The sequence below is a fragment of the Loxodonta africana genome, chromosome 18, assembly GCF_030014295.1.
Source record: "Loxodonta africana isolate mLoxAfr1 chromosome 18, mLoxAfr1.hap2, whole genome shotgun sequence".
NCBI classification, from domain to species: domain Eukaryota; kingdom Metazoa; phylum Chordata; class Mammalia; order Proboscidea; family Elephantidae; genus Loxodonta; species Loxodonta africana.
Window position 1 is genome coordinate 18,025,794 of NC_087359.1, and position 20,959 is coordinate 18,046,752.

Genomic DNA, 20,959 nt, shown 5'->3' on the forward strand with positions numbered 1-20,959 from the left:
AAGGGACAAGGCATTTTGCCCTTGGGAAGTCCCCTCCACTCCACCTTGCTCTGCAGCCTGAATTGAAGCTTGGTGGGGACTGCTTTGTTTTCCCTAAACCCTGGACAATTGCCCTTCAACCAGGTCAGCGGCCAGATAAGATAGCATATCTGGCGCCAGTTCAGGCCACCTCTGGGAATCCTGCACCCCACTGGCTGCAGGCAGAGAGATTAAAGCAAAATTCTTGGATTCCTAATCCTGCTCCATCCTGAGATCCACTGTAGCACTCCTGGGGTTAGGGCAGCCTCCCAGAGACCTCTGAGACAGAGGTCTCGGCTTCCACCCTACTGGGCCAGATAAGCGTCGGACAGCAGAATGGCCCCCGGCCCCACCTGCACCAGTGCTGGGCATGTATTTGGACATGAACTGAAGCACAGGGAGGCGGGTGGATCCTGTTCCCCGCAGAGCTTCTGCATGTGGAACTCCTACGAGGCTGGAGGGGCAGGCATATGGCTTTGAGGGTCTCTGGCTAGTTACACATCTCTCGCTCCCCAGGCTTGGGGTGACAGGGAGCCCCAGATGATCCTCTCTCCAGCTGCACCCGACCTTCTCAGCTAAATGTCACACTGGAACACCTGTTCTGACATTTCTCCCTCTCCACCCAGAAGGGGTTCAAGGCCAGGAGGACAAAGCTTTACCTAAAGGAAGACACAGAGGCTGAAGTGGTTTGGAGGAACCAGTTAAATTTCTGCTGGAGTTTTCTTACAATGGTGCCTGGCTCCGGGCTGGGCAGGGGTAGCCGAGCCCTCCCCTTGCTGCCTGGGTCTGGCGGGGGGAGGGGGGGAGCGGAGGGAGGGTGGGAGTAGAAACACAAGTTGAAGGCTGAGGCCACTGCTATGCCCCGGATTACAACAACCAGGAAAAATCATGTTAATCAAGGAAGCAAAAATCCCTCTAGACTCTGGTACCGCACTCTTAATGAACAAAAACAAGATGCCTAAGTCACTGTTCTCAGCCTATCAGACGCCCTGTTACCCAGAGCTGTGCATGCTGCGGATCAGAGTTCCTTGATCAGCCCCAGGCCCTGTTACCACTGGAGTTGTGAGGGAGAACCACCTTTTCCCTGGTCCCATGGTTCTTGCTTGGTACAGGTCCCAGTGGTGGCCCCAGGCAGGGAGTCACAGGGTCACCTGTGGGATGAAGCACTTGCGGGGGAGGCGGGCGGGCAGAGTCTGTTTCTGATTGGGGCAGGACAGAAAACCGTTTGCCTCCCTTAAGAATGTAGTTCTCTAGAAAAATCAGGTTCGCCAAGAAGGGAGATGCTGGTGTTGATTCGAACGTCGATTCAGGGGTGAGCAGGGAGGAGGAAGGGGAGACAGGCTGGGGGGTGCTGGCTCAGGCCTTTCCCCATCCCAAGTGGCTGGCAGAAGGTGCTTAGAGGTTGCTGAAGAGTTCGTTTTTCTTGTTCCAGTCCATCTGCGGGGCCCGCTTGCTGCCGCGTTTCCTGTGCGCCCTCTCCTTGGCCACAGCCAGGGAGATGTTGAAGTCCAGGATGGGGTCAGAGGAGGAGGAGGCAGAGGAGGGCGCTGTGGAGTCTTCTTTCTTGGGGCTGTCCTGGTAATTCAACTGTGAAGAGGAAGGGGAGGCAGAGAGGAGGGGGTCAGCCCTGGTGGAGGCTTCCTGGCCCTCAGCCCCAGTGAGAGGGATCCCTTGGGGCACTCCCCAGGGAAGCCAGGTCACAAGGACAGAACATGGCACCACATGTGACCGCAACGGCAGGCTGACATGCCAGGAAGACGTGGGGCCTGGCGATCAGCTTCCTGTAACCTGGTTGCCACCCCCAGTCCCTCTGGTCAGCCTACCTCCTCACTGGTGTCACTAGAGGTGGATCTCACCAGGGCTCGCCTAGGGCTCTCTGAGGCTGCCTCAGCCAGGGCTTCCTGACTGCTCTCCTGGCACAGAGAAGAGGGGATGTGGGTTAGTGTGACAGAGGGGTGTGGGCTGGTGGGGTATGGATTGGTAAGAAGGGGGGTTAGGTTGGTGGGATGTGGATTGGCAGGAAAGGGTATGGGTTGGTGGGGAGGGGTGTGGATTGGTGGGGGAGGGGTATGGGTTAGCGGGGGGAGGGGTGTGGGTTGGTGGGAGAGAGGGGTGGTAGGGGAGGGGTGTGGTTTGGTGGGGTGTGGATTGGTAGGAGAAGGGGGGTGTAGGTTGGAGGGGGATGGGGCGGGGAAGACCTGAGGAAGGGAGGGAACTCCCAGGGAAGACAGGTACCTTGCCCACCCAACCCAGCCCCCCACCGCCTGAGCCTGCTGGGGGATTTGCGTGGTCACATTCCTCAAAGGATCAGAGCTGCCTGGTCCCATGCAAGAGGGACAGCCCATGGTGGCATCAGCTGAAGTGTTCTCTGCAGTCCTCCCCAGTGCGGCTTTCAGGCACTGACAGGCCTTTTGGGACAGTGACCAAGGAGGGGCTTATTGGAGTGTGGGGTCACTGGGGGTCTCTCTGCTTGGCATACGGACATGTGTGATACTCCCTGAATCTCCAGCCCCGCGGCCTACCTGACCGTTTTCCTGGACTCGACCCCAGGAGTCTTGAACCTTAGCCCCAAAGTAGCCAAGAATGGCCTTGAGGGAGTAAGAGGGACAGAGACGCCTAGACCAACAGATAGGGTGACCAGAGGTTGAGAGCCCAGCGCCCCAGATGAAGGAGCCTCTGGGGAGGGGACCCTTTGTGCAGACCCTGACTCGAGGCTGCCCATCCCGAGTGGAGGTTTGGCTAGCCATCGGCTTGGCGCTCAGCCCCTTCCTGGGCTCCTCTATGGCTTCAGCTGGCACCTGGCCCTGCCATCTCTTCCCCAGCCTCCCTTCTTCCTGGGCAAGGGGAGGAAGGGCTTTGTTCTCCCAGCCCAGACTGGATGTAGCAGGGCCTGCAGCACCGCCAGACACTGAAGCTCTGTTCTTGCGGGGAAGAATGGCCTCTTCTGTACCGTGGGGAGCTGGAGGCGGGGGCTTGTCACCCAGGATGGTGGGCTGTGGGGGGCCAACAGAGCCTCTCCCTCCTGACTGCGTGGGCCCTAAGCGGAGGCTTTTGGGGTACACTGCAAGGGTACACTTGAAGCTCAGGAGGGAGCTGCAGCTGGGAACCCTGAGGTTTCAACCTTCCCCCAGCCACACCTCTTCTCACCCTGCTCTCACCCCCAGGACCAAAGGCCAGGCAGCAGCAGTGTCACTCTTACCTTCTGTATCTCCCCATTGATAAGGAGCTCAGGCAAGGGACCTGGGTGGAAGAAAAAGAGAAGTGAGCTCAAAGCTTTGGAAACAAGGGCAGAGAGGGGGTGAGAGTGGTAGGGTTTGGTAGATAATTAGATCTTATTTCCCAAGTCAGTGTTTATGAAACTTTTTCGACTGCAACCCACTATAAGAAATATATTTTATATTTTGACATTACGACCCAGCATACACAAAGACTGTATGTGTGTGTGTGTGTATCAAAATTTTCATAAAACAATACTAACCCTTATTACAGTGCAGTGCTCTTTGATATTTTCTATTCAGTTTCATTAAAAAATATGCTGGTGTTTACCTACTAAATTGATCTCATGACCACTAGTGGAAGGAAAGTGAGCTGCTTTGAACATCTTAGACGGGGTTCAAATCCCAGGCTGGCTGCACCTGAATCACCTGGGAGGCTTGTTAAAAATAGATTCCTAGGCACTGCCACCAGAGATTCTGATTCAGTGGGTCTGGGGCAGGCCTAGGAATCCACATTTTTCAAAAGCTTCCCAGGTAGTTAGGGTCTGAGGCCAGAATTGGAACCACACCCTAGATGAGGCTTAGTACCTGCCTCAGCTAAAAGAGAAAAGGATCCCAACCCCTACTTGTGAATCTGGAAATGGGGTGGGGCAAGAAGGCCCAGGGCCCTGTGCTGGGTGTCCCCTCCTGCAACGGTGGGAAGTTTGGTGGTGGCAGCTGGGGTCAGCCTCACTGGCTCACTCAGGGCTACAAGTGGGGCCAGCTATTCTGCTCCTGGGTCAGCCTAGCTGAACGCTTAGCTTAAAATTAGTGTGTGTCTTTTCCCTTTCCCAGGGCATAGTCAGACTTACCTCTTACCTTTTCCTCCCTTTTGACACCCATGGCCTTCCAGGCTGGGCAGAGGACTGATGGGCGGACACAGGGACACCGGCCACCCCTTAGCCAACTCCTTCCCCATTAGCTCCAGGCTGTTTTATAGGGATCAGGGTAAAGCCTCAGCCCTGGCAGGCTCTGGGAGGAGCATTCCTCTCTATGGGGACACCCCTACCCTGGCAGCCTCTGGGGGGAGCATTGCTCTCTATGGGGACGCCCCCAGTTACAACCAGTTGGGAGGAGTAGGGAGAAGACACGGTCCTGGAGGAGCCCCCGAAGGACACTGCCCTGGCCTCTCCCTCTGCAGGTCCTCTGGCCAGAGGCTGCACGGCTGTGGTCTTAGGGCCTTTCCCACCCAGCCAGACAGACAGACAGAAGAGGGTGAAAGAGCAGGGGGAGGAGGCAAAGGCAGGTGTCTGAGGGGCTAAGCAGAGTCCAGTTTCAGCTGTTACCCCCCCTCACCTAGAAGGGGGATTTCCATGAACTTGAGACAAGGGTAAACTGTTGCCCCCTCCCGTGTCTACAGTCTGCTCAGAACTTCCAGTGACCTACCCCTCTCCCAGGAGCCCCTGTTGGGCCACTCGGGGACAGGGCCTCCCCATGGGGACCCTGCCAGCTGGGGGCCTGAGTGTGTGTGGTAGGACCTTCGTGTGGACCCCCACCTACAAATATAACCTTGACACCCCAAGGAGCCCCCACCCATTGCAAAGTCCAAACAGGCTCCACCCTTGCATGACCCAGCCAGCCCGCACCCCTCAGGGAGCCATCTTCCCAGGGAGAAAGTCCATACCAGGGAGCAGAGGGCCGCTTAACCCCTCCCTGCCCTGGTGTGGCAGCCCAGCCCTGTTTGGTGAAGGCCCGGGCAGGGGGAGGTGCCAGGCTTGGCAGGGGAATGGTGGGGGATGGGGAGGGCAGGGGCCCAGAGAGCAAAGGGGGCCTACTGCTCTCCACAGCCAAGAGGCCTGTGTTTCCAAGACAACCTGAGAGGGGAGGGGGGCAGGCACCAGGCCCCTGTCACTGGACTCTGATCAGGCCAAGCAAAAGCTGGGCCGCTGCCCCAGAGTTAACCCTTTCCTGAGTCAGCACTGCCTCGAGACCTTGCTGGCAGTGGAGCAGTTAGGGGCTCAGGCCTGGAAATCTGGAGCTCTGTCCCCTCTCTCTCACTTCCCCTCACACCAGTTTATCCCTGTGCCATGCCACCATTGCTAATCCCTGTTCCTTTCCTGACACTAGGCCCTGCTCTCTCCCAAACCCACACCTCTCGGCCTCCCTGGAAGTTAGTGTCAAAACCAGGAAGCTGCCTGACCCCACCTGGGACATGGTAAAGTCTTGAGCATCGACTCGGGGGCCTTCAGCCCCAGGATGACCAGCTGCCCACCCCTGCTCACCATCCAGGTGCTCCTGGGATGGGATCACTTTGCACTTCTTGAAGAACTCATCGGTTTCCCTGTCCACCACCAGCAGCTTGGTCTCATCCCCACCGGCCTTGATGGCAGACACCACATCCCCGTGTTGCTTGCCTTCCACGCAGACCCCGTTCACCTGCAGGGAGGGGAGGGACTGTGGTCATAGGTGGCAGCTCTCGGGAGCTAGGTGGAGGGAGGTGCAAGGGGTCCTCTTCATTCTCGGCCAGCCTGCAATCTGGGCACGCGGAGCCCCCCTTGTCCATAGTCCTGAACTAGGTCGAGTGGTCCTCCCACTTGACAGTCAGATGGGGTGAGGGACACATGGGAAAAGCCAAAGAAAATATCCAGAGGAGACTAAACAAACACAGCTGGGAAGGACCATGGAGGCTGGCTGGGCCCTGGCCTCTATGTGGACTTGCCGTCTGACTCTCTTCCCTGGCCCTTGGTTTTCTCATGTGTAAAACGAGAAGTCTTGGACGAGCTGATCTTCCAGCTCTAAGGTTTTAAGGCTCTGTGATTCTGGGATCTGCCCAAGTCATTTGGTTCACGTTTCCTCTCCCACGGAACATGGCACAAGTGTATACAGTGAGTGTACCTAAGCGTCTTGCTTAGGAGAAGAATTTTCTAACCCCTGTGCCTGGCATGGAGGTCTCTGGTAGCACGGGAATTGTGGAGGTGGCCCCAGGTGTCTACCTGGATTGATGGGTGAATGGGACTGCTGAGTGTGCCTGCTGAGTGGAGAAGAGCCCTGGGAAGTGTGGGGCAGGAGAGAAGTCTCTGTCAGTCCATGCAACCACCTACCACCCATTTACCCACCTGTCCACCCACCCTCCCATCCATCCATCCATCCACTCACCCACCCCTTTTCCCTTCCTTCCATCCATCCATCCGCCTATCTGTCTGTCCATCAGACCATCCACCTACCACCCATTTACCCACCGTACCTACCCTCCCTTCCATCCATCCCTCCCTCCGTCCACCCACCCACCCATCCTCCTCCTCTTCCTTCCATTCATCCATCCATCCATCTACTACCCATTCACCCACTTACTTCCTTCCATCCCTCCCTCCCCCTCCATCTGTCCACCATCCAGCATTTATGGGCTAGGTAGGCCTGTGGGGTAACCAAGGAGTAAATGGTGTGATGGCCACCCCAAGGAGCTGATGTTCTACAGGGAGGCTATTAGTAAGGATGAGCCTGGGAAGAGTCTGGTAAAGCAGGTGAGGACTCATTACCTCCACGATGCGGTCCTGGGCCCGGAGCCCTGAGGCCTCAGCTGGAGAGTCTGGGTCCACTGCCCGGATGAACTGGCCAGGCTTAGACTTGTCACTGTGCAGATTGAAGCCGTAGCCGTTGGGGCCCTTCTTCATGGCACAGAGCCGTGGCCGCAGCTCACGCTATGGGGGTGGAATAGAGGGTAGAGAGTGATGTTCCTGTCCCACTTTCCTTGCTCTCTGCTGACCACACCCCTCCCTACCAAGGAGGCCAGGTTTGGGGCTAATTCAAGTTTGCTAAGATCCTATAGAGTAATATGAGAGGACACTGGCCCCGGACTTGGAAGGCCTGCATGGAGGCCTATCATTGCAGCAAATGACCTAGGCGACTCAGGGTAGGAGACTGGCCCTGTCTGAGCCTCAGTTCCTCTTCTGGAAAGATGAACGTGGGACAAGGTTAGCTCTCAAGTCCCTTCCCCTTTTGACAGTCTCAGGTTTATGATGTTATTTCGATTGATCCATTACCCCTCTCCCTCAGTGGCTTAGTCTGGCCCTCCTAGGGGAAAGGGAGACACCTGCTAGCCTGCTGGGTACCTTGGGCATGTGATTTGGGACCCCCAGCCTCTCTGTACCCCCTTCTCTGCAGCGGCGAAGGCACTGCCAGGTGTTTACTGAAAGCTGGTCAGCACGTTTACAGTAAAGCCTTTCCTCACTCACATTGGCTCCCTTCTCACCCCGGCTAAGCCCAGTGGCCTGGCCAGCTCCTGCAGGTGAAATGGAGAGAGCCAGATAACCACAGGCCTGGTAGGGGGCACAGCAAGGGGTGCTAGATGGCACCAGGGCACCCCGCTGGCAAAGTCAGGGTTGGCCACCTCAGCAGCTCCAGACCCAGCTGAGGGTAAAGGCAGCAACAGAAGAAGCCTGGAGACCCTGCTGGTCCCCAAGGAGCCTGAATTGGGAGTGGAAGACAGGAAAAGCAGGGCTGGGCTGAAGGCGGAGCAGCGTGGCGGTGGCCATGGCCCCCGTTAAAAGCGCATGTGGGGATTTCTCTTGAGCACCCAGATACTCAATGTAAACGGTTTTCAGCATCTTTGGTTCAACTTGGAAGCCGCAGCTGTCAGACTCACGTGATGGAGGGAACAGGGGTGTGAGTGGGCCAAGTGGCTGACACCTTGCTGAGGACCGAGGACTCCAGGGTCCCGTTCCCCTCCTCCCAGGCCTCGGCCAGGGCAGCTGCCAATGCCCTGACCCATGTCCAGCTCTGCCACCCACTAGCTCTGTGACCTGGGGCAAGTCATTTCCTTCTTGGAGCCTCAAGTTCCTCATTCGAGAACATTCCTAATGCCACCTGCCTCCCAGGGCTGCCGTGAGGCCGCAAGGAGGTGATTACTGTGGGTGGGAGCACTCTGTGGATGGTAAACCCTGTGCAGCCACGACTTTGTCATGGTGGTTAATACAAATGAAGAGTCATATTAAGATGAGACATGAGCTTTTGTAGGGGGGTGCTCTGAAACCCAAATCCCCAGCTGGGAATGGAGAAGGCAGGGGAAGTGGGGAAGGAGGGCTTCCTGCCCGAACCTGCCGGCCCCAGGAGGCAGCTCCAACAGCATGGGAGGAGCTGCTTCCCAAGCTTGCTCCCCACCCCCAGGCTCTCTGGGGGGTAGGTCACAGCGTGACTCTTCCTTCCTTCAAATGCTTGGGCGGGTCTTTCTAGTCCCTGTTCAGGATGTTGGAGGGGGTGCGGGATGCCAAGACAGGAAGGAGGAGTAACGGCTGGGCTTGCTCTGGCTGCCACTTACCCAAATCTGGGCTAGAGGGCCCTGGGCTGGTCTCCCCTAACCTTTCACCAGGGTCCAAAGTAGGGGGTCCTCACCCCAAATAACAACAAAAGCAAATAAGCGAACAATAAAAAGGTCGGGGCGGGGGGCACACAGAGCAGCCTCTCCCCAGGGGCTGCTCGGGTGACACAATATCCCCTTCTCCCTGGGCCCCCCCAGTCTTCCTCACCCCTCCTGGCCCTCACTGCGGGGCGGAGGGGGGGCACTCCCAGCTCTGCCCTACTGCAGGCCCAGCAGCCCTCCCGTGGCCCACTCCCTAGCCTTCCAGGATCTAGTTGGGAGTGAGGCTCTTCTCCCCTCCAGCTAATCCCTCCACAAAGCTGGAGGCCCAGCCCAGCCCAGCCCTCCCCCAAGGCCACCAAGGTGAGCAGGAACAGGTCTGACCAGTTGCCACCACAGGGACAAGCTCGGCTTTCTGCCCCAGCTAGACTGAGCTCTGCAATCTGCCCAGTTACCCTGAAAAAGTGTGTGTGTTTGGGGGGGTGGTGAATCCCAGGACCAGGGATGGGAGGGAGCAGCCCCAATGTTCCTGCCTCCCCACACAGTCCACTCACCCCAACGCCTTCCCACTGCAGCCTGGCCAGGCTAGCCAGCTCCATTTTGGAGATGGGGAAACTGAGGCCTAGAGATGGTAAGCCCACTGCCTAATGTCACAGGGCTCTGCAAGCTGGCTCTCTGGCTTGAACCCTGTGCTCCTTCTACCACAGAAGGCTGGCCATTAAGGAACCAACCCCCATGGGGGAGGCAGTTCACTCAGAGCTGAGGCCCCCATCGGAGTTGGGGTAGTGAGGGGCAGGCCCTGGGCTCAGGGCTGCAGCTCTGCTGGGAGGTGCCTGGGAGCTGACAAAACCACAGCCTTCCTTCCGGGGGCTCAGGGCCTCTTGCAGCTGGCCTGTGTGGAGAGTGTGGTAGCTAAGCAGAGGGATAGAGCTGGGATGTACGAGTGTGCCTGGGCTGAGGGCGCTGCTCTGCGGTGCCCCCCTTCACACTTGGGTTTCTGTGCTGGGGGCTTCCCTTACTGACCACCAGCAACTTTCCTCCGTACCCCTTGCCTAGTGACCTATGTCATCACAGTGCGAGGCATGCTTTGAGCCCGCTACCCTCTGCCAACACCAAGCCATGAAAGTGATGGAGACAGGGGCCCAGACCAAGGGCTCAGGTCTCCTCCCCTCACACCCCGCCCCTGGGGGTCACGAGCTGGGGCTTCAGGGACGAGGGGATTGCCAGCCTGGGATAGGAAGCCCCAGGTAGTTTTCTGAAGCATTTGGACACCTGTCTGGCTCCTTCCTCCCAAGTTCCTGGGGGCGCCCTCCTTTCATACCCAGAGGGGCTGGGGCTTCCTGCTCTCCCAGGGAGACAGGTCTTGTTCTGCTCAGCCCCTCCCTCATCAGGAGCCACCCAGCTGTCTCCAGGAGGTGTCCCTGCCAGCTGCTGAGTCAGCCCATCCAGGGCCCATCCCAGCCTGGGTGGAGTCCTGAGCTTGCAGGAGGAGTCGAGGTAGGGCAGCCTCCCTGGGGATCTGTGGGAGGGGGGGAGGGGGGTGTGGTCTCAAGGTGCATTGAAAAGAAGGGGAGGGAGGGTCAGGCACCTGAGCCCTCACCCCACCTGCTGGGCCCAGGAGCTCAGGGGAGACCTTGTGCCACAGGCCAGCTCCAGGTAGGTCCAGAGCATGGAGTGGGGGATTTCACGGGAACACAGCCCCAGTCTATCTGGAGCCTCCTGATGAATTCCAAAGGGCAAGGTGAGACTCCCAGGGACAATGACAGCCCGGAGATAAACACCAGGATCTGCTTAGTGAGGAGACTGGCACAGACCCAGATGAGAGGGGTGAGCAGGGGACAGTGGCAGCCAATGGGCAGTGCAGCTGAGCTGGGCAGCTCAGGGCTTCCAGAGGACGACAAACCTGCTTCCAGAAAAGACCCTGCCAGGCGATCAGCCTCCAGACCCTTCTTCCAACTCAGATTCTTGCATCCACAGTGGCTGCCCCTCCATTCCCCTCTCCACCAGGGAGCCCAGCCCCACCCCAGGTGGCCGCCCCGTCACCTCCACCTACGCAGCCCTGGGAGTGGACGGCGGGCACGGAATTCAATAGGCACCATCAGCAGCCACCTGGAAAGCTGGGGAAAGTCGATACCCTAATCCTAGTAACCATCTCTGGGGAGCGGGCCCAGGGCTGTTCACTGTTCCTGGGGGATGGCTGCAGGCACTGGGGCTGCCACCCTGCCAGCCCAGCCTCTCCTGGCCAATGCCATGGTGATGGGCCCTATAGAAACAGCCAAGTCACTTCCACAGGCTTCTGCAGGCCTTGGAAATCACAGCCAACTCTGGGCTTTGGAGCAGGCAAGCGGGAGGAGTGAGGGAGACCACTAGGATGGCTGGGGGAACAACAGGGCTGGCCCCTACCCCCCAAGACTGTCCTCCCCCCAGTCCAGTGAGGGCTCTCGCTTATGCAAAGGAGGGTGTCTGCTGCAGGACCTGTCTGATATAGGGAAATCAGCCCCTCTAGTGGGGTGGGAGAAGCTCTGGTGGCACAGTGGTTAAGAAGTGGGCTGCTAACCAAAAGGTTGGCAGTTCAAATCCACCAGCTGCTCCGCAGGAGAAAGATGTGGCGGTCTGCTTCCATAAAGGTTACAGCCTTGTAAACCCTATGGGGCAGTTCTGCTCTGTCCTATAAGGTCGCAATGAGTTGGAATCAACTTGACAGCAATGGGTTTGGTTTGGGTTTAGCAGGGTGGGAGGGGAGTAGAGTAGGGGAAGAAGCCACGGATGCTCTTGGAGGCAGCTCAGCCCATTCCTCAGGATTCTGGGGACACAGGCTTGGGCCTGGTGCTGGCTCTGCCAGGAAGCCAGGAAAGAGAAGGCTGGCCCTGCCAGAGTGACATGTGGCTGGGCAGCGTGGGGGCACTGACCTTAGGGCAGGCTGGGGAGTGACCAGGAGCTCAGACCACTGGGCCGGTGTCCAGAGTGCTAGGCACGAGGTGTCCTCTCCTCACCCTAGGTAAGGTACAAAGGGCTCGGCTGCCACTGACCACGTGCCCCATGGCCCTGATGCCACCCCATTTCCCCCTAGTGGACCTTCCCCACACCCCCAAGTCTGTGCAGGCAGAGGAACGATGGACCCCTCTGTTTGCCCAGCTCGCGCTTGTGCTTTCTGTTTCTCAGGGGGAAGGCCCTTTCTGGAGCCCAGAAAGGTAGGAACCAGGAGGGAGATGCAGGCTAAAATGGGGCTGCCTCTGACACTCCCCACTCTCAGGCCCTAAGCCAAACTCTTCCGCTTGGGTCTCTCTGGCCAGCGCTGGGAGAAGAGACTGTGGCCAGAAGGAGAGCCAGGGCTGGGCAAGCCTGGGATGGAGCAGGCTGGTACCTGGGCTGCTGCCTGGCTGGACACGATCCAGGGCTGGCCGCTCCATACCCGCCTGCCATCATTCTTCCTCACCCCTCAACCTCTTTCCAGAAGGCGCTGAACTTAACTTCTCGTGGGCAGTCCCGAGGAGCTACATAAGGACATTCAAGGAGCTTTTGAAATTGGGGCTGGACACTGAAATATTAATTAGCAGCTACCATCTATTGGCCTCTCTGGGTGGTATAAACGGTTAATGTGCTTGTCTGCTAACTGAAAGGTTGGAGGTTTGAGTCCACCCCCAAGGTGTCTCAGAAGAAAAGCCCGGCAATCTACTTCCAAAATAATCAGCCACTGAAAACCGCATGGAGCACAGTTCTACTCTGACACACGTAGGGTCCTCATGAGTTGGGATCACCTCGATGGCAACTGTTCTAGTTTTTTACTGGTTACCATTTACTGAACACTTACTATGTGCCATGTAAAAACCAATTATAACCCTGCCAGGAAGGTAATGTTGCCCCCATTTTAAGACAAGGAAACAGAGATTCAAGGAGATTGAGTAAATTGCTGAAGTATAACAGCTGATAGCAAAAGCCAGAATTTGAACTCAGATCTACAGCAGCGCTGCACAATGGAAATACAATGCCAGCCAGATATGTAATTTTAAAATTTCCAGCAGCCACATTAAAAGGTAAAAAGAAGCAGGGGAAACTTTAACATCTCTTTTAACCCAATATATCCCACGTATTATCATTTCAACATGTAATCATTTTTTTTCCCTTAATTTAGATTTATTAACACTTTTTAGGAAGGCATCTAGCCGGTTCCTATATTTAAAAGATCTTGTAATGTTGACATTAAAACCAAAAATAAAAGTAACTTGTTCTCTTGCCTTGGAAAGGGAGATCTAAGTCATAAAATCCCTTCATTTTATGTGTTAAACTAGCACTAGTTTTAGAAACCAGGGGAGTGTTGGCTCATTTTGAAGTGTGAAAAGTCCACTGTGTGCAGCACAAACAATGTTAGACTGGCAGTAGACACAGGGCAAGAGTTTTCAGGTTTATACATGTATATGTGTATAAAAAAGACAACTTTATTTACTTGATTGAAAAGCTTTCTTATTGTACATAAAATGTTTTGTGTAGTTGATCTCAGCTTTGTGCATGCTCATTTCAATGAGTTGTATTTTGGTCTGTGCTGCCCAAGACTGCTCAATCGCTGCTGTTACGGTCAGTTTGTTTTCTTTCAGGATCAAGGTGGGTGCTTTCATATAAAATCTTATCCTTAATTCCTTCTCTGGCAATTCTTTCCTGGATTCTCAGCTTTTCATAATTACACCTACAATGGGACCAGCATGCTAAAGTCACCAAAATAAACCCACCTACTCCAACATCACGTGATCTTCTAATTCTACTAGTTAATAAAAAACTTCCAAGGCCAGCCACAATAGATCCAAATGAACCATATAATACCGAATCCCATGCACAGGGAATGTTTTCGACGTCTAAAATCCTAGGAGCTTAAAGGGCTAGGATAAGACAAAAAGAACCTTCCCCTTCCCCGGCTCACCAGGTTCCCGTTCGGTGGCCACGGGGACGAGTCAGCCAACATGTAATCATTTTTAAAAAATTATTTATCTCTTACATCCTTTAATTTGTACTAAATTTTCAAAGCCCAGTTTGAATTTTACATTTGCAGTGCATCTCACTTGGGCCTAGCTATGTTTCAAGGGCTCAAAAGCTACCCGTGGCGAGTGGCTACTGCACTGGACAGAGCAGATCTTCAGGGCTCACTCTCCACAGTTTTGCTGTCTGAGCCCCAAACACGCTCTTCCAAATCCTCACTGCCTTTGCTGTTTGAAGGGGACACCCATGACCTTATAGCAAGCACGTGGAAAATGCCGGGACCTTTTTCTCAGAGAAGTCAGAGCTCTGGCCTTGCTCACACAGCTTATAAGCAGTGAGCGAGCCTTGAACACAGGCAAATGTTCCTTGCACATTACCACCGAGGTGACCAGGGCCTCAGGGAATCTATCCTGTCTACCTGTCCTTTTCTAGGACACAGTACCCTGAACATTGCCCAAGGATAGGCCTGGGGGCATGGTCAATTAGCCTGTACCAGGCAGGCTGTCCCACCTAAGGAGAAGGATCAGTCAAGCCCAGCCTCCAAGAAGGCTTTGTGCTACAGGGGAGCCCCTGAGTCAGCAAGAGTAGGCTCGTTGGACCTAGGGGTGGGGGATTTAGTCACCAGACTCCTGGCCAAGCCCATCACATGAGAAGGGATGGCAGCAGGAGTCTGCCCTGGGCTGGGCCCCCAATGCCTTTCCTGTTGGTGCCTGAAGGATGCCTGCTGGGGACACCAGCACCTGGAAGCCGCGGCCCAAAGCCAGGCCCAATTCCCTGGACCCTTACAGGGAATCCAGGTTCAAGAAGCCTGGATTTATGCCACTGAGATGGCCCTGGAGTAGCTCAGAACCTGATGAGCAGACACCCTAGCTGGACAGTCAGGCCCTCAAGCAAAACCCAACCGTGTAGCCCAATGGATGTGCACAGACCCTGGATTCTGAGACAGCTGGGTTCCAAGACACGCTGTTGCTAGGCTCACCAGCTGCAAGTCCATGTGCCAGCTACCTTAACTGGCCAAGCCTCAGTCTCCACATGTAGACAATGGGCTAATTCCTGCCTCACGGGGTGGTCATTTGGGTTAAATGAGAGAAGACATGTTTACTACTTAGAATACTGCCAGACACAAATAATAACCATCATTTATCGAAGGCTTACTGTCAATTTACAAAATGGAGACAAAAATCCCTAATTTGCAGAGCTGCCATGGGGAAATCAATGAAATGTGTACTTGTGTCTTTATGGCATAGGAGCTGGGCAACTAGTACCCAACCCAGTGCCGTCGAGTTGATTCTGACTCATAGCAACCCTCAGGTCAGAGTAGAACTGCCCCATAGAGTTTTCAAGGAGCGCCTGGTGGATTCAAACTGCTGACCCTTTGGTTAGCAGCCGTAGCACTTAACCACTACGCCACCAGGGTTTCCATAAGTGTGCTATAAACCTGCATTTCCTTCCCAGGTACAGAGCCATGGTGGTGCAGTGGTTAAGAGTTCGGCTGCTAACCAAAAGGTCAGCAGTTCAAATCCACCAGCTGCTCCTTGGAAGCCCTATGGGGCAGTTCTACTCTGTCCTTTAGGGTCACCATGAGTTGGAATCGGCTCAAAGGCAATGGGTTTGTTTTTTTCCCAGGTAGGGCTACTTTATCTCAGAGCAGGAGAAGCTGAGCAGCACCTATTATTGGGGTCTGTAGCCCTGTCCCCCTCAAAAGGCCAGTAGCACAGACAAGACCTTGGCTGGGCTCCTTCCTCCCCTGGGTCCTAAGTCTTCCCTCCCTCCCCACTTTCCCACTTCCCCAGGATCCCTGGGATGGGAAGCCTGGGGGAGTGGAGCAAGGCCCCCCCATCTAGACATGTCAGGCTGAGAAGGAAGTCCCTTTCTACTTCCAAGAGAATCATCTCCAGAATCACTGATTTAAACTTAACAGGAACCTGAAAGTGAGAACCAGGGTCTACTCTGTTTTGCCAAGGAAGAAAAAAGATTCTCAACTTCTTACGAAGCGGAACCAGCACACCAACTATCACATACCCTGTCCATTTCAAATTGAAACTGGTCCTGCCTTTTCAAAGCTCCAGCTCAGTTCATGTGAAATGGTCTTCCCTCCCTGGGGAAGAGGTTGGTAGACTGCCAGCTAATTGTGCCCATCCAACCCCAGCCTGCCATCTGGGGTGTCTGCACTGTCTCTGCCTCTGGATTGGGGTTAGGTCTGGTGGCAGCCCATGCCAAGCTGGGCACTTAGACACACACATATACACAATCAAATCTCCTCAACAACCATGCAGGGTAGAGCTGGTGTCCCCATTTCACAGAGGTGGAAGCCAAGGCTTGAAGGGAACAACGAACTTGCCTAGGGTCCCAGAGCCAGTGAGTGGCAAAGATGGATTAACACGTTGATCTGGCTGACCCCAAAGCCCAGATTTGTAGCTTTCTCACCTTCTAAGAAAGATCTTAAAATGGAAGCTGGGAGTAGGCAAGAAAGAAGGATGAGTAGCTTGCATCTGGAATATTCTATCTGGAATTCCTATCTCTGAGTGTGCTTGAGGCACAGGTTCAGGTGTTGGACTGGGATCATTAGGACAAAGGTCCCTGACAGTTTTGCATTCATTAATTCAAAAAGCACTAATCTAGCACCTCCCTACAGCAGGCACAGCACAGGTGAGGGGACTATAAACACAAATAAACCCCAGCTGTTGCTCTCCAGACTTAAATGTAGTGGAGGAGAAGGTCATGAACCGATGATTAAAATACAGAGTTCAGAGCCACAGAAGATGTAAGGACAGAGAACAGGAGGAGCTTGGGAGACAAAGAGCTGACTCTTTCCACAGGATCAAGCAAAAGCTCTGTGGGAGGGAGTGCAATGAGAGTGTGTCCCACGGAGAGGGGGCCGAAAGGGTTCCCAGGCAGTAGAGTATCAGCGCGAAGACTCCGAGGCCGAGAGCATGGCATGCTCGAGGGAAATTCGGACCCTCGGTGTGGTTTGGTTGGGGGTGGGGGGCAGTGGTGAGAGGGGGCTGCCAGGCTGTGAAGGGCCTTATAACAACATACAATTATTAAACAACAGCGATCGATGATTGAACACTTACTGAGCACGCCAGGCTTGGGCCACACAACCTGAGGGGCAGAACCAGTGCCAGATGCCTCACGGGTGGCCGTGTAATAGTCGCTGTGAAATATGTATGAATTCAGATAATAACAGTCAATGTTTCCTGAGCAGGCACTTTGTGGCTGAGCTACTTGCTCTACATACATTCTCACACGGTCCCAATGACTCCATGGAGATGCTGGTATCACCCAGAATTTACACAAGAGGAAATGGAAGCTTAGAGAAGTTAAGTAACTTGGCTCAAGGTGGCCCAACTACCAAGCTCAGAGTATTAAGGCTTATCCTGTGACTGGTGGTGAATGGGGGAAGGCTTTAAGTAGCGGAGTGCCATGGCAGGGAATTGCAGTGTCTCTCATCATGGTACGGGTGAAGGTGGGAAGGGCCATCAACAGAGCTTGAACTACACCTTCACCTTCTCGGGCCTAGATGGAGACTAGCATGGTCAGCCAGTGTCATAGGCAGCCAAAGACGGGCACCCATGTGGCACCCACCTCACCCTCTGCTTTGTATTCTTGACCCCGGATGGCCTTCCCAGTGAGATGCCACCCATGCCCACCACTCTCTGCAGGCACTTTACCACTTAGACCTTTTTCACTTATGAGAACTAATGAGGATAATGTAACAGCCCTATTATGCAAACAAATTCAGGCTGAAACTAATTAGTAAAACTCAATTAGATGCTGCATATAGGAAAGGGATGCCTTTTAGGAAAAGAAAAATAATAACAACGCTTACAGTGTTTATTAACATTTTCTGCAACAACAGGATGAGTTCCTGTCTCTCACCCTACCAGATGATGGGCATTGTTTACTTGAGGGACTTAACAGTGCTGACTGGCCAGGTGGAAGGAGTTGGTGGCATAGAGCTGTGATTGGAATGCCTGGGCATAAAGGAGCTCAATTCAGCAATGAGTAAAATCCTACAGAAGGAATGCTTCGTGGAGTCCCATTTTACAGATGGGAAAACCAAGGCCCAGAGAGGTCCTGTAATTTGCTCGTTGACCTGAAACCCTAAGAGCCCTCGTGGTGGTGTCCCCAGGACTCCCTGGAGGTGGTTCTGCTTCCTTCTTCCAACCTAGCAAAGCACAAACAATTGTAGGCTGCCCAAGTGGCACGTGGCCATCGGGGGAATCCGATTCTGTGCTCACCCAGAGAACAGCCCAGCGAGCAGGAAGCCCACACGCTGCCTTTTCAGATAGCTGTGCGCGCGGGTGTTACGTCAAGCCTTCACGCACCCAGCAGCAAAACAAAAAGGGCAAAGGGAGAGCCGAACGTGACTGAAACTTAGGGGATGGGCATTTGTGTGGGTGCCCAAGTCCAAAAAAAAAAAAAAAAGGGGAATGGCAAATCGATGTCTCAGCACGAAGTTCAAACTGGATTATTCTGTCTGGGATCAGAGGTCATCAGTTCCAACTCCCCAGTGTCAACCCCCTGCTGGGGTGCTCCTGCCCCTCCCCCTGCCCCTTATCAATGCCAGTTTGGAACAGGCAGGAAGTGGTAGCCTGGTGGCCCTCGCATTCCCAGTACCCAGCTCCGGCTGCACAGGGCTCCCGGTTACCTCAGGTCTTTCACTTGCACCAAACCCGTAGGCCCTCTCAAGGGCTCCACCTTCCACCTCAGTGCTGAAGTGTGTCCCTTCTCGGTCCGGAAGGCTCCTACTGGCACTGTGGACATGTCGGCCACTTACTGCCACCAGGAAAAGCTAAACAGGCTCTGGGGAAGCCCAGCCCTGGCCCCCACAGTTTGCACCCAGGGGCCTCCCTCTTCACTCTCTGGGGACAGGAGGCTCAGAACAACAACTTCTGTTTTGCCAGCTGCCCCTCCTGCAGCTGATCCAAATGGGATGAACCAAAGCGCCACTGGCCAGCTTGCTGTCCGGAGACGTGGAGGCCATGCCTACCTGCCCACGGTGCTCAGCGAGCCACTTCCTGGCCCTGTGCCACGGGCCGCCACCCCCAGCCCTCCAGCCATCTTTCTCCTCCCCCTTCAAGTCCTCCTTCCCGCTCCCTGATACAAGCTAGCGCTTACTCCTCACATTCCTGAGAAACATAAATCCTCCTGGGTGGCAGAGCCACCACCCTCGAGACGCCTCCGCGCCTCCTCCTCGCACCCCACCCCCACACACAGCCCTGGGACGTGGGGCTTCCCACCTCCTTCTTAGAAGTCACAGCGGACTTCAGGAGGAGGATGAAGTTCAGCGGGGCTTGGTTAATGATACACACACCAGCGGGCTGGGGGGAGGGGGTGCAGGAGACTCCTCTTAGCCACCCCTCCCCCGCCCAGGCCCGGGGCTGCATCTCCGCACTGAAGGGGACTGTTACTTCTCTGGCTTTTGGAAGTCGCCGCTCTCACCGTTACCCCAGCTTCAGTTCCCACCCACAGGGGCCGTGGAGGAAGCTGGCCCTTCTGGGGCAATAGAACACTCTCCCCCGCCCAACTGCGGGCTGGGGGTGGGGTGGCCGAGGAGAGGGCCCTGGGAGGGTCCTGCGGAAGGCGGGGATCCCCCACAACTAACTGGAACGAGAGCAGACTCGCCTGCGCTCCCTCCCCCACTGCACCCCCAAAAGTCGAAGGACAAGAGGTGCACAAAGCAAAGGCGCTCAGGGGCCTGGCCCAGTCTGGGGAGAGGGCTGGGGATAGCGGGAGGCTGCCTCCAAGCCTGCTCAGGAACTGCAAGCGCCGGGGTGGCGGGCGGAAGCAGTCCTCCCCTCTCCGCTCGAGTTTCAGAAAGACAAGGGAGGGCGGGGGCTGGGCGTCCGGGTCTCCCCAGCGGCTCCCCGTCCCAGACGCGCCGCCCGCCGGGTCCCGCACCTACCTGCTCCGCATGGCTCTTCTCGGCCTCGCGCAGCTCGCTCTCGCCGCCATCCCGCTGCGCCGCGGTGGCGGCCGGCGGCTCGGCCGGCCCGGACCCCTCCTGGGCGCGCAGCAGCTCCTCGCGCACCGGGACGCCCAGCTTCTGTAGCTGCTCGTCCGTGGCGGGGTCGACCACCAGCAGGCGCACGGCGTTGAGCGCGGCGCGGATGCGGCTCACCACCTGTTGGTGGGTCTCTTTCTCCACGTTCTCGCCGTTCACCTCCACCAGCCGGTCCCCGGCCAGCAGCCCCGACTTCTCGGCGGGCGAGCCGGGCTCCACCAGCCGGATGAACTGGCCCGCCTTGCCCTTCTCCCCGTGCAGATGGAAGCCATAACCGTTCGGGCCCTTCTCCAGGCAGCAGAGCCGGGGCAGGGGCGCCCCGGTCGCCGCGGCCGAGCTCATGTTGCCCCGGCAACGGCTCAACGACGCCACGCGGGGTCCTGTCGAGGCTGAAAACTGCACGGCCAGCCCTTCTCCCGCCCTGAGAAGCCGGGAGCCTGGCGGGAATCCCAGCACCCAGACGGGTGGAGCTGACAGGTGTTCCGGCGGCGACGGCGGCGGCGGGCGCGCACTGCCAAAAACTGGGGAAGCTGACAGACCAATCCCTCCCTGCTCGGCGTCTGCGCGTTCGAGGACCGGCCCAGGCCCCTTATCCTGGGGGCCGGGCCGCGCCGCGGGAGTGGGCCGCCGCGGACCAATCAGGGACCACCGGAGGCTGTGTTCGGGCCGGGTGAACTCCGCAGGCCAATCGGAGCGCGTGGGGCGTGGCCTGCGCTAGGCGCAGCGCCCCGCGGCGGGCGAAGAAAGAGGCTCAGGAAGTAGAAGTGTTTGTTACCAAGTGGCCCGAGTCGCGGAGCAGGGCGGGGACCTGACGAGTTTGGGTACTGGGCGGAGGGGCCCCGCAGGCTCTGTTTCGGTTTCCCTCACCTGTGGCGGGAGTTGAGGAGACTCAGCTCTCGGGGGAAAGACTCTATAGCTCGAAGTCCGTGTGCGGCTGTTTTGAGTGAACCGCTGTTGCCGGGGAAACAGTTCCTGCTCCCGGGCAGCGAAGTTCCAGCGGCCTAACTCATAAGACCGGCGTCCAGCTCTGAATAACGTCTTCCTGTCTGTGGAGTCACTTTCCTTTGCTCCAGGACATGCTTATAGGGGTGCTGGCTCTGATCCCTGCGGGGAAGGCGTGAGGCTCTGTGCAACCCACTGAAGACAGGCCACTGCGGGCAACGGCGCAGCGGTTGGGTAGGGAAGCGGGGTGGGGAGAGGCAGAATAGACTCAGGTAACCAACCTCTGGGTACTCTCCACGGAGGAGAAGGCCCTGGCTATTTTCAACAGAGAAATGATGAACTGTTAGGACTATGACATAAGCCTTCTTCCAGCTTCCTCCTGCCAGATAAGGGCTGGTCAAAGGCTCTGTTAAGGGTGAGCTGGCAAATTGGGGAAATCGAAGGGTGAGGGGAAATCAAATGATTTTGGGCCTC

The 20,959-nt window shown here is 56.1% G+C and overlaps 1 protein-coding gene across 2 annotated transcripts; it reads right to left on the minus strand.

Moving 5' to 3' along the window:
• Window positions 1-702: 702 nt before the first annotated feature.
• On the minus strand, window positions 703-20,115 carry NHERF1 (NHERF family PDZ scaffold protein 1). Of its 2 annotated transcripts, XM_010596976.3 has the most exons (6): window positions 19,445-20,115; window positions 6,749-6,910; window positions 5,495-5,648; window positions 3,218-3,258; window positions 1,842-1,931; window positions 703-1,605 (listed from the first exon to the last, which is right to left on the minus strand). In XM_010596976.3, the coding sequence occupies exons 1-6, from the start codon at window positions 19,883-19,885 to the stop codon at window positions 1,414-1,416; spliced, it is 1,080 nt and encodes a 359-aa protein (XP_010595278.1). In that variant the 5' UTR covers window positions 19,886-20,115; the 3' UTR covers window positions 703-1,413. The 2 variants fall into 2 exon arrangements, with proteins under 2 accessions (XP_010595278.1, XP_010595277.1); XM_010596975.3 differs by lacking the exon at window positions 1,842-1,931 and having other exon boundaries at window positions 19,445-19,997.
• Window positions 20,116-20,959: the final 844 nt, after the last annotated feature.

What these genes read in the sequence shown, in the direction of transcription:
- NHERF1 (XM_010596976.3), bottom strand. Translation starts at nt 19,885, where the DNA reads ATGAGCTCGGCCGCGGCGACCGGGGCGCCCCTGCCCCGGCTCTGCTGC. An exon ending in CCCAGGACCGCATCGTGGAG is followed by an intron (nt 5,649 to 6,748) that starts GTAATGAGTCCT and finishes CCCTCCCTGCAG; the next exon opens with GTGAACGGGGTCTGCGTGGA. An exon ending in TCAATGGGGAGATACAGAAG is followed by an intron (nt 1,932 to 3,217) that starts GTAAGAGTGACA and finishes TCTCTGTGCCAG; the next exon opens with GAGAGCAGTCAGGAAGCCCT.